Source organism: Chlamydotis macqueenii, chromosome 8 (assembly GCF_036417535.1).
Source record: "Chlamydotis macqueenii isolate bChlMac1 chromosome 8, bChlMac1.mat, whole genome shotgun sequence".
NCBI classification, from domain to species: domain Eukaryota; kingdom Metazoa; phylum Chordata; class Aves; order Otidiformes; family Otididae; genus Chlamydotis; species Chlamydotis macqueenii.
The window spans coordinates 20087067-20099874 of record NC_141563.1 but is presented as its reverse complement, the minus strand read 5'-3'; the positions used below and the strand labels follow the sequence as shown (position 1 = coordinate 20099874).

The window sequence follows — 12808 nt, the reverse complement described above, 5'->3', positions numbered from 1 at the left end:
ATGTAGCCTGAGGTACCCTTGATATTTCTGGGAGCAAACCAATCATATAGACTTTAGAAAAGCAGAATTTTGCAGGGGGTTGGATCAGGCCACGAGACAAAGTCTCCAAGGAAATCTACTATTGTGAAAAGCATAATAAGAGTTACTGTTTACTAAACACTGCTTTTAATTAGACACTTAATGTTATTTTCATGTTCTTTCAAAAGGCAAGGAAATGGTGTGGAGAGAGGAAGGGGGAATATGAACTCTGCCAAGTGGAAAAGGGCAACTACAGGATTATTTCCAGCTCCTGAGTAGAAGAACGATGAAGATTTAAAAAAAAAAAAAAAAAACAAAACAAAAACAAAAAAAACCCAAAAACCAACAAACGCAGGATTCTATAGGAATGTAAACCTCCTTTTAAATTCCTCTTCACACTGTTACACAACACTGAAAATCTACTGCTTTTACTTTGACTAGTGAAAGGTCACTATTTATACCAAATTTATCACTAGTCATGCATTTCCTATCCTTCCTCACTCTTCTCCTAGCAGAGCACTCTGCTCACATCTGGGTCTGTTTAACCAGTGATTGGAAATTTAGCCTCCTGATTTCCCGTTAAATACTAGGCACAGGAAAACAAATAGCACTTGTTTTTCGGTGAGTTTTGTCAGTCATCCAAAATCTAGTGCAAACCATAGAGCAGCCTGTGGTTTGGTGGCAGAGACCCAAAATATCTGAACCATATTTTCATGAAGTAAAGGAATAAACCAGCTATTGGCTGAAGTAATAAGAACATGGCTTTTTTTTTTTTTTCTTCTTAGAAATAAAAAAAAAAAAGACTAATAATTAAACTTTTCATTCTGTCACTTCTTTAAAGCTTTTTTTTTTTTCCAACTCTCAAGCCAAGAGCATGTGATCTGGTTTTGTATTTATCATTACTGCTGTTGCTTCCTCCGTTTTACTAACTTAACACAGACATTCAGTGCTATTAAAGGGGTTCTTGTGAGTAAGGTTATTTGCTTGCAATAAGTGCTTTCTCATCCATAACCCTTACTCATTCTATCGCCTGAATAACTCAGAGAAAGAGCTGAAGCATCAAATCTTAAATCAAATATGATATAAAATCACAAATGTAGATATTTAAGGAGGTTTTTTTTTTATCTATTCTAACAGTGATTTCTGCCAGGAAATCAAAGGATTGGGTCCCTTCTTTCATTGACTTAATTTTCACTACTTTCACTTGCCCAGTAAAGACATTCCTAGGCTATAAAAGCAATTGAGAAAGCTACTAAATCTAAAGAAAAAAAAAAATCACTTGCTGAGTAGCACTTCTAAAACTCTCCTTCTGGGCAGTTTCGTAAAACTTCTGGTTTTCTGCTAAGACATGTTTGCAATAAACTGCTTTTTAACTGAGAGAAATAATGACCTGATGGAAAGGGAGGAAATTATTTTGTTACATGAAAACTTAGAAGTGGGTGGTGGGACAGGTCTGGTAAGGTTTTTCTGCGAGATTGACCTGCTACAGATCACAAGTAAAAGCACTTTCTACAGGTGTTGCCTAGCTTATGTAAAATTGCAACCTGTCATAATCTAACCAGTCTAACCACCAGTGAAGAGGTCCTTCAACTTCCTCTCCCATTCCCCCTTTACAATGTAATTTTGGCATTTATTTCTTGCTGAGAAAAAATACATATATGTATTTGGCACAGATGCTAAGTATTCTGCTTGCTGAACTCAGCAGACCTTCCCACCCATGCACTGCTCTACCTAGTGATGAGACAGCTGATGATCCAACCCAGGACCACCTGAACAGAATGCCCATTCCAAAACTGTTGTATTTTTATGACATGTAAAAATATCCAACCAGACTAATATGACTAGAAACACTGGTAATCAAAGTGGCGATTTCCAATTACTTAGGTCAGTCAGAGTTCATGCACTGACCCATTTCAGGTATTTTCAGACTGAAATGCCATGATACTTAGGTATATTTATTTTTAACACAATGAGAATAAACTCAAGACTTACTCCAGTAAATCAAAGTGACTTTCACAGCACCACCTACTTAACCCATCAAGATATATATATATATATATATATAACTTATGCAGAGTCTGAAAATAACCCTGTCTATGCCAAATGTTTTGTTAACATCACACTACATAGTCACCACATATTCACTCTTCTCTAAAACACAGAGAAATTTATGTCAGGTTTTTATCAAGATGCCAAAAATTTTTCTTAAGACTATTCACTAGTGTTCCCTCTGGTTTATAGAGGGGGAAAGACACCTCGAGAAGCAAAATGACAATACAATAAGGCAATATACTGGTGAAGAACAACTCCCTTTAGCACCATGCCACATCTCGGACGGTTTCCTCCAAAGTCCTATCACTCTGTAGGCATCACTGTGCTTCCATTCAGTGCCACAGGTTTGGAAAAAAAGTTGCAAAACATTACACTGAAAAAAATCCTTATCCTAACAGAACACATTTGGTTTGGTTGGGGCATGCTATTTAATTTTAATGATAATTTATTCCACTTTAGCTTTAGCCACCAGTAGACTTTTTGTGAAAATGAAACTGTGAGCTGCCTCCATGAGATAAAGCATGTGAGAAGTCACTGTGCTGAGTGAAGCTATGTGCATCACACAATAAAAATAAGTGCAAAACCACATGTATACACTAAATTTACATTTCTATACTGAAAAATCTTTACCAAGAAGGTATTTTGTGCTTCCCTCTATCCTATAACCATAAACCCAAAGGCTGGTTTTTCTCCCCCATTCATTTTAAAATTCTGCCTAATGGAGGACCAGGCTCAAGGCAAAAATCCAAGCTTCAGCTATGTAGTAAGAATTTAAAACTCCAGCCCAACTCAGCAGTAGCGTATTTTCCTGGTGTTTTGGATATGTGCTGACACAAGCTTTAACTCTTTCATTCCTTTCTTTTAAACAAAGCAATCCGAGGTGGCTTAGATTTAGTGGAAACTTAAACAATGAATTCACAGAGTGAAAGCAGCAGACAGTCTTCCTAATGAGGACACGGAGAACACACAGCCCTAACTCCACCCTCTGCTCCGATAATAAACATTTAAGCTCAGTGTGCCTTCGTTTCTCCCTCTGTACAACGGTACTAACAACACTTTACAGAGTGTTCATTATCTGCTCACATCCTGGGGTTATCTTCTTTGTTAGAAATAACTTTGGATCTTCTAATACAATTGATTTGTAATTTTTATTATTTTGTTTATTCAAAGCACACCTCCTCATAACAGTTTAGGAACTTTATAATAATTCTTTACAGGGAAAAATAATAGCTAGTAATAAAAAGAAATAAACAGCTAGGACTTCACTAATGGTTACATGATCCTTTAACTACAAACTTTGATCTGGCTCTGGGGGTCTTGTCTTTATCAGCAGTAAGTCCCAGAAGCTGCCATTTAAACTTCTTTACACTGCTTACCTTTCTAACGAGATCAATCAATGAAATGGTGCAATTCATACTTTGCATACAGTGTATTAATAAAATTGTGAATGAATGTACTGTATTGTATGAAAAGTCTGAAGGAAAAGCTGGAAAGTCAATGACTATCCTGCCCAAGGCTTCCATAGAGACAGACACAATAGTTATGACATTCCTATGGTATGCGTGACACAGATTTCTGTTTCGAGCATAGCATTCATGGGCATTAAAAAAGGTTTTATAAATTTGAAATCTTTTATGATTCAAAATACTCTGTTTTCTGGCTTGCCTATACATTTAAGGAAAATGAACAAGGCAGAAGTGCAGAAGTACGCAGATAAGCCAAGTATTTTCAAACAAGGGCCAAGGAAGCAAGCTCTGCACTCCGCAGCCCTTGGAGCTGCTATTTATCCTCCTAGGCTCAGTTACCTGACACTTACTGAAGTCTCTGCTCAGGAGGCAGGGAGCCGCTCTGCTACTAGAGTAGAAGCAGCACATCCACCTGCCCCACAACTCACCTGAAAGAGCCACCCTTCTGCAAAGGGACAGGCTGCTCTAGGCCAGAGGCAGTCCCAGGGACTGCAAACTGGCATGGCCCAAAGTAGGCAAACAGCTCTGCGGGAAAACTAGAGCCCTTTGATTTCTTTTTTTCGCTTACTGCACTTGCCCACAGGTGCTGCTACGACTTCCTCAGCATTTCCCAACTCTTCTGTGCTGCGTGATTCTGTGCTCTTTTTTTCAGGATGCATTTGTCTTGTGAGCAAAGTGGAACTGCGGAAAAGCAATGGATGATCACCACAATTTAAGTTGTTCAGCCTGTAACCTCATGGCCTATCATCCCACGCTGTACTAGCTACTGAGAAACCGGTACATGAAAAGAGGGAAGGCTAATGAGCCCCTGATAAGAGACTGAAGTTAGCTTATGCTTGCAGCAAAAATATTGCCTCAGAGAGAGAACACAGGGAATGATGTTCTGGGGTGAGAGGGACAGCAGGGACTAAACCAGGCAAGGTAATGGTAGACTGGTACCCTGGCATTTTTTGTTCTGCAATCTTATTCTTCAACTTCTTTACAGAAAAGAAAAATACAAACCTTAACATAGTGAAGAATAAATAAATTATGTAGCACTTGAAGAGATCCAAAATTGTTATGGAGAGCTATTCAGATGTTTAACATGATTAGGAATGGGTCAACACTGAGAGCCAGTTCAGTCCTTGCAAGGGAAAAGCGAGCTTCCATATCCGCACATCTTGTGGGCAGCAGTGTCACTCCAGCGCCACGGCCACGTGCTAGGAGGATGGCGTGAGGCACCACAACTTTCAGCCTTCACCATGACCAGCAGAGCCTAAGAGGCTGGAGTACTGAGAGGAGGTATCCGAGTCCCATCAACACAGAAGTGAACCTGTAGTGTCGACCAGGTACTCCTGCCCCACCTGAGAGAGTCCACCCCTTCCTGTAGCATCAGTGGCCAGGTGATGTGGATACTGTGGCAGTTCCTGAGGCCAGACTTCTTGTTTGGCACAAACCGTGAGTGCTGCTGCTCACATTTTCAAGACTCTGTTTGTAACCATAAGAGCTTGAAACAGTTTTCTGAACCAAACACTTAGCTAATCGTACAGTTTTGGCAGCTGAGGCCTTAGGCACATTCCTGTTGTTCTATGCCTTAATGCAACCTGCTGAAGCCTCGCCGAGCCAAACCAAGGAAGCCCAGCACGATCACAGTCTGAACACCAGCACAGTCAGCTGAGCGGAAATGGGTGGCTCTCAGAAGAGCACCTCTTCGCTCCCAGAGGCAAGGCGAGGGGAGAGGGAAAATCCTGGAGGAGGAGGAAGAGAAGGGAAGAGGATAGCTGAACACAAACTAGCTGATGTGAAATGGGAGTGATGATGTAGTAGTTGCAGGAGGAGATCAAAACTGAAATGAAAATAGGTCCAAGACTTGATTAACTGATGAAAGGTGCTGTTTCTTTTGGCCAGGAGAGGAGTGAGGACTCTTTATCATACTGTTGTTTATCATCTTGTTCGTCAGTCATTTTCTGAGCAGACCTGAACTATACTGGTTGCATTAAGAACATATACCAGGAATGGTCAACAAGAAGAGGACAGTCCAAAAATCTCTAACACAGTATTGAGAAAACCTATGATTGTGAATACCTTAGAATACAAACAAGCCCATGTTCTTCGCACCAATCAGTAACACACTCTACTGGAAACAGAACGGAGTCCTTCAAAGTTCACAATATCAAGGGTACTCCTACTCTTGTACCCTGATGACAGGAAAAAGAAAAACAATCCCAGAAAGCTTTTGGTGCCCAGCAAGTGATAGGACCCTTGGTGCACTTAATAGTGTCACCACCATATCAGGCCAACTGAGAGAGCAGCGTCCTTTCCCAGTGTGCTAATGCCGCAGCACTGCCCATCCTCCCACTTGCTGATGCACAGTGACACTACTGAGTTCCCATTGGGCACTGCAGAAACAGTCTTGCCTCCCACTGTCAGTTGTGCTCGAGGAGTAAAATTAAACCCTATAAGGATACAGCTAAAAATAATCAAGTTTAGTTCTCCAATTAGAGTTGAATATAGTAGAAGTTGCAACTTTAATAAAGACAACTCATGATTAGACATGATGTCATGCATTAAAAATTTATTCCAAACAACTTGTCTGTTTCACTACAAATAGCAAACTTGAATGTCCTGGCAAACTGTAAGGACATGATTTACAAATACTAGGTAATATTTGGATCTGACATTATAAGCAGTGCTCCAGTCTTTCTGAGAAATAAAAATGACTTCATTCTGGGCTTAGCTCGGTTATTTCAATAGACCAAGCTCCATTAGAGACATAAACCGTAAATGTACATATTGAGCTCAATACATACAGATTTTTGTTTTGGTCATAGACCACACAACTACTGTCCAACCATAGCATTTCCCATTGCTTTGAGTTTTTTATATTGTGGTACTACTAAACTTCTAATCAGGACTGGCAATCTGTTATCACCTCATACAGCTTTTTAAACTGGAATGGCTGCTAATGTCAATACCTACATGATATGCAGATTCTGGAAAAACAGTTTGGGTTTCTTTTCCTCGAATCCACAGAATAAGTAATTGGGTACTTTTTCCAAACTGCTTTGCCCTGCCACCTAAGTGTTCCCCAGAGCTCTACACTGAAACTTGACCTCCTGTTAACTTGGGGTTTTTTAATGTATGTTTAAAAACTTTCCAAATGAATGCCATTAACTCTATATCTTGTGCGACAAGTAGCTATGATACAGAGCAGGCCAGAGGACTGTGTATACTTACAAAGAAAACTCTTCGGATTCCAGGTGCCAGTCTTTCTGTTTTCAGCTTCCAGACCAGAGGCAAAGGAGAGTTGAGAAGAAACACCAGAGGCTTCTGGTGAATATGCACTGATGAAATCGGATTCAAATGTAACGTGACCTATGGAGAAACACAGAAATACATGAATACTTCTTTGTAAGTTTCAAAACCAAAGTGGAATTTGAAACAATGAACCAAAGGTAATTTTTATGTATTATGGCTTCCAGCATCTAGACCTCTTGACCCAAGATTATAGACTAATCTACTTAAAAAAAAAAAAAAAAATTAAAAAATCAGTCAATAGAGCACAGATAATATAAAGAATGAAATAGTTAACATTTGTGCTCTATGCTTGCAAAGCACTGCTAAAGTGTTTAAGAAAACCTTGGCAAACAGTAATGAAAAATAGCTTATGCAAAAGGTCAAACCACTAAGCTGAGAGCTGGAGAACAAGGAGATAAAAAGAATTGCAAAGCAAACTCCGATTTCTGGTTTCTAGATGGCAGCCTACAAAGCTGGGGCTTGGAGCACAAACCTCATCTGCTGATGCTATTAGGGCATAAATCTAACCTGCAAAACAAATAAAACTAAATAAACAAAAAACAGGAGGAACAAATCCAGAAACACAAGCGAGCCCTACGCTAGTTTATGGAAGGAATTTTAACACACACTATGGAAAGAAAATGCCTGTCTTCAGGGACTAAAAGGATACATGGGGAAAAGGATCCCAGGAAAGTGAACATCACAGAAGTGAGGAAACCTGTTACAGGTGATTTTTAAGCAACCAGTTTGTGGTTGCTGGAAGCCCCTCCTGCCCAGCTCCTCATGTCCCAGTGCTGCCTCTTCTAAAAAGGGGCCAATGTGGGTCAAAACCCTAATCCAGTGCACGACAGAGAAGAGCCTGACAGTTTCTACCACATAACAACTTGTAATTGAAAACATGGTAGTTTTGCAGTACCTAATAAGCTTTTTAAACAGTCAGCATTTGGCTTGCTAGCTCATCCTGCTTTACAGGAAAAAAAGCTTCAGTGTGCAATCAAGAGATGACAAATCACGCAGACCAAGCAGGCAAGCTGATGTCTCACAACAGTGGATGGCAGGTGGGTCGCTGCCAGACAATCACAGCTCTTTCTAGAAATTGTATAGAGGGAGCAAACACAAACACAACCACCAATTTGAGTGGTGGGACACAGAAATGAGTATACAGGTAATTCAGAATGAATTTTGTCTCCTGGTAGAGAATTTGAGACGAAATCTGAGACAGAAGCCACTAGATATACTTTATTCCATTATTCTTGTGTAGCAGTAAGCATCAGTTAGTTTACCATTAAAGTAAATGCAGATGATTCATCTGGCAAACTAACTAGACGAAAGCTAGAGACCAAACCAAATATGAGATACCCATTACTGTTGAAAATTTTTCCAAAATAAAACATTAGTTTTCTTTTTTTTTTTATTTTTCATTTTTTTCCCCCAGCTAAAGTGAAAAGCTCACCATCACTGCAAAGTGAAAGTCAAACCCAGGTCTCAGGTCTGACAGACATGTGGGGGACAGTAGAAAGACCTCTTGCTGCTACATAAGAACTTATGAAAAAGCTGCCGAACAACTGGCTGTGTTACTTACTATGCCAATTGGTAAGCCAGTGCTTGCGTGCAGAATTTACCAGGTTCTTAAAACCCACTGAACAAACAAATGTGTCTCAAGTCCCCACAGCAAAACAGACATCAAATCCCATAAGCAAACCTCTGGAGGCAGCGAGGACATCCCTGTCTTCATCTTTGTTATGCTTGATTAAAACTTGTTGGAAAACTGCTATTAAAAGAATAATTCCGTATTTGTACTAAAATGAAACTGCTTTAAAGAACGAGCACCTCTTCTCCTCGCAGCCGGGGCAGCGCCAGCTCTGCTCTGCTTGGAGGAAGGCTGGGCACCCCACCTTCCACCCAAAGCAGCCGCCTCTTCTTGCTGCTCGGCCTCTCCCCGCACCAAGCCTGGTTGTATTTATGCATTTCCAAAAGAAAACATTAACTACCACAGATTACCGTGTCTTCCGGAGACCACGTTTCTCTTAATTTTCTACCTCAAACAAATAAAATACCTCCTTTTGGGGAACTGCAGGGTGTTAGCGCTCTGAACGCTAACAGGATGACAGAGACTTCAAACGCCAAACAGTCATGATCTTAGCTATAAAAACTGCTTTACAGTATCAGGCTACAAGCCAAAATTATTCTGTTAGCTGAAAATAAGAGAGAAGCTAAAATTATTTGTTTTACAAGGCACCCACTTTGTTGTTCTGTCTAGAAACAGAGAGGAGAAAGTGGAAAGAAAAAGGTGTGCAGAACTGCTATTAAATTCACGACTATTAAAAAGCTTTTATTAATTCTTGTGGGTTTTCAGCTGTAATCACAGCTAATTAGTAATAAGCTGTTTAAACTATTAAATAGAATTACCTTGCTCTGGGGTTGTTTTCTTACAAAGCAATAAAAATACTGCAGTCTAAGTTTACCAAAGTAGCCCAGTCATATCTTTCACGGTCCTGATCTGGCAAATAGGAGTTCAAATTTATTCTGATATTTTTTTTCAGTTCCAAATGGCATAAAGTGCATACAATTTTAAACTCTCTAAAGTTCTAAGTGTCAAAGAGAAAATCTACTACTCTAAATGGAGTAAATATTAAACACGTCCACTCCCACATGCATCCACAGCCACATTTTCACACCCAATGATAACTGGTTTCTTCTGATCTCAAAGGAAGTAAAGACTAACGTAAGTATGGATTAAATGAACTATAATATAGGTTTATGTATGTAAATAACCAGGAATAGAAAAACAGTAACAGTCCTCTCACACTGGCTAATGGGGGCACTCAGCTTGGGTTTTCACCTTGGTTGTGTTTTTATTAGAATGTCAAGTCAATGAAGAGAAGAGGCTTCCATTAGAAATTTTAAAATTTTTGCTATTTAAAACCTCTGGTATTTATCAAAACCAGAAGTGATACAAGAAATATAACACACACTGAAAACTTAATTTCAGAAATAACTAGGCCAAGTCCTTTGGGTAATAAGGAAATGGAGAAGTATTTCTGTTTCAACTGATCTCAGACAAGTTTTTTCAAAGAAAACATCTATCAGACAAGACAGATGTTTTAGACTTCATGAAGATTTCTGCCTGTTGGTTTGGTCACGTGAGAGAGCATACAGAGCAATCCTACTACCTTAGTGAGAAAATCAGAGACTCTTTGGAACTGGATCTACTATCAGATTTCGCAGTTGCCATTCCTTTAGGCTTTGGAAATTAAATATGTATATAATATACCTATATATGATTATTTCCATACATGTATGGAAATAATCAACAAAGTTTGAGCCATATTCAGAAGTGGTGATATAGCTATCCATGCCTTTGGCTGGAACTGTAGGATAAGTTATATCACATAATGGAATTTTCCTATATTTCTGCTTGAAAAGTGCAGACGGATGCTTAAGAAAATCTACAGGACTTTAACACAGAATCAACTGATTTTTCATAAGTAATTAAGTGTTCTGTGAAAATTTTCAGAATAAATTTAATTTTGCATTGCTGCAGTCTTCAGTTTACTCATGAGTAAGACAGCAACAAAATACAGAATGTAGAATTAACATCTGTGGTCTTAAAACTTGAGAAAGAATATAGTTAATGTGAGTATGCTTCTGCAGTAGCCTCTGTCACTATATTCCTTGGCATATATACTCCCTGTCCCTACATTTCTTGGCATTACGGAGTTTCCAGCACCAGTTTGGTTTTCCAGACTGAAAAAAAACCCCACAGAGCTGCTCAAAAACTGCTCAGGACCATCTTGGTCACCGTATTTTTCATAATTCCTTTTCGCCTCAGAGCTAGCTGTGCTGAGGAGCAGCTGGGTAGCCTAGCCTAAATGTGACCGTTCCCACTGAGAAATCGTTCAAAATTAACAGCCTCCTCATCATGTAACTACTTCCCCCTCTAATATTTATGACTGCTCCCATCATTGTCTGTGCTTGATGATCTACAACAGTGGTATCTATTATGGGAGACTTTTTCCTGGTGCTTGGAAAGATTTTCAAGCAAACTGCTGGGGAGTTACTAGCATTCAAGCACTTTTTGCCAACAAGCCAGTTGCCAAGCTTATGGGTTTTACAGCAGCCGGTGGGCTATCACACAGTGATTTCAGCCCAAGTAGGGTACGTATGGTCAAAACAGCTCACCAGAGAGGCGAGGGGTTTTTCCGTGCGGAAGGTGGCAGCAGTTTGAATTGCGGAGTCCAGGTAAGAGTCTGGCCTTCAACTATACACAAACGCATCTTCCACTCCTGCTTTAGATACTGAAGGGCTTAATGGACTCAAAGGCGTTACGAGCTTATGACATTGACACTGGCCAAGTTCCAAGCTTCAGCTGTACCAGCACCTCTGGCGTGACACCATCCCTCTCTCTAGCTCTGCCATGTTAAGCTTTCTGCTGCCACATCTGCGCTCCCACCCTCTTGCCCCTCTACCAGCTTCTGGCATGGCTGCCTCCATCCACACCACTGCAGTGGAAGATTCTCATCTCTATTCTCTACAGTAACATCTCTCACCAGAAGGTAATTTCTGGTAGAAAGCCCCCACCATAGCTGTAGTTAAACCATATATGGGCTGAATCCCAAGTGGTGCTCCCCTTCCCACAGCCACCTTTCTGTCTTATCTTAGCTCATGTACTCTTCAAGGCACATCCTTTCTCAAATGTCTAGACAGTTCATAGCACCTTCTAAACACTCCACAAATTAATAGAAAGGTACTGGATCACTTCAAACCACCAAACAGAATGTTTCTAATTAATAGCAGAAGGGCTAACTAGAAAATTGCCCTTTCTTTTTGTATTTTCACTGGCAGAATACATATTATTGAAATATTCATGTGAAGCACTGCCCAGAAATCCCATCAAGGAACCAATCCTATGTGTGTTCAGTGCTGTACAGCTAGATATGAAGACATGGTGTGAAATTCTGTGAAGTCTGTGGTAAAATTCATTATTTTTCTGAAACTCCCATATAAGCTTTTTTTTTCCTTAAATGGGGCATCTAGAAAGAGATACTCTCCACACATTCTTACAGGTTCAAACAAGCTTATAAAATACACATATTTCTGTACTTCTCAGTAACATACTACCTCAGCCAAAGTCTTCTGCATCTCAGACAGCTCTATGAACAGTTGGGTCAAACAATACCAAAAGAAAACTAAACCAGAATCATTAAATGGACTAAAGCACTTTTAGGTCACCTAGTCCATTTAACAAGCAGCTGTCGTTGCTCTGGACGTGTTATTTTAAAAATATATTGAGAGACCACACATTAAGCAAGCAGGCAGTAGCGTAACAAATGTACAGGAAAATAAATCAATGTGGTCCAGCACATCCCTTGCTCCCAGTGAAGGGCCCATTTGATCACTGAGCTGTTGCGTAGTCAGCATTTTCATTGTGCAATCAATTGTACCAGACCTTCTGGACATTAGTGTCAGCAATGGCCCTCTCAGTAAGGCCCAGCTTCGGCAGTTGTTTGTCAGACCAAGCTGCTCTCCCGGACTCACATCTGCCTTTCATGGCCTCCTCTGGCACACACTCCTCCGAATAATACACGACTAACTTGTGAGGAATACAACAATTTGGTCATAGTTGAAAATTAAATATTAAAATTATTCTAAAAATCCTACAACAAAACATACAAACTCATTTTAAAAAGCATACCAACAATAAAGCACATAACTGTGACAAGGAAATGAACCACAGAGAAGTTCTGTCATTTTTGCTAGCATGCATTTTTCAATATATGTTATAAAAATTGTAAAAAAAATAAAATAAAATAAAGACTTTGAGAAGATGCAATATTTCATAGGTGCCATGTCTATCAAACTTATGCTTAGCCAGCTGCATTTGATGTATTCACGCTCGTCCCTACCGCCTGCCCAGTCTGCAGAGTTCCTTCAAGGTCTCCAGCAGCAGCAGGAAGGTTAAGGGACTGCAGAGCCTTCTCTGTCCCCGGAGATCA

At 39.9% G+C, this 12808-nt stretch overlaps 1 protein-coding gene across 3 annotated transcripts in view; it reads right to left on the bottom strand.

Moving 5' to 3' along the window:
* TGFBR3 (transforming growth factor beta receptor 3) overlaps positions 1-12808 on the bottom strand; it is a 118830-nt gene that overhangs the window by 44143 nt on the left and 61879 nt on the right. For all 3 annotated transcript variants that reach the window (XM_086754123.1, XM_086754122.1, XM_086754124.1), the window contains one exon: positions 6753-6890. In XM_086754123.1, coding sequence (XP_086610249.1) covers positions 6753-6890 — 138 coding nt within the window. The remainder of the gene's footprint in view (positions 1-6752; positions 6891-12808) is intronic.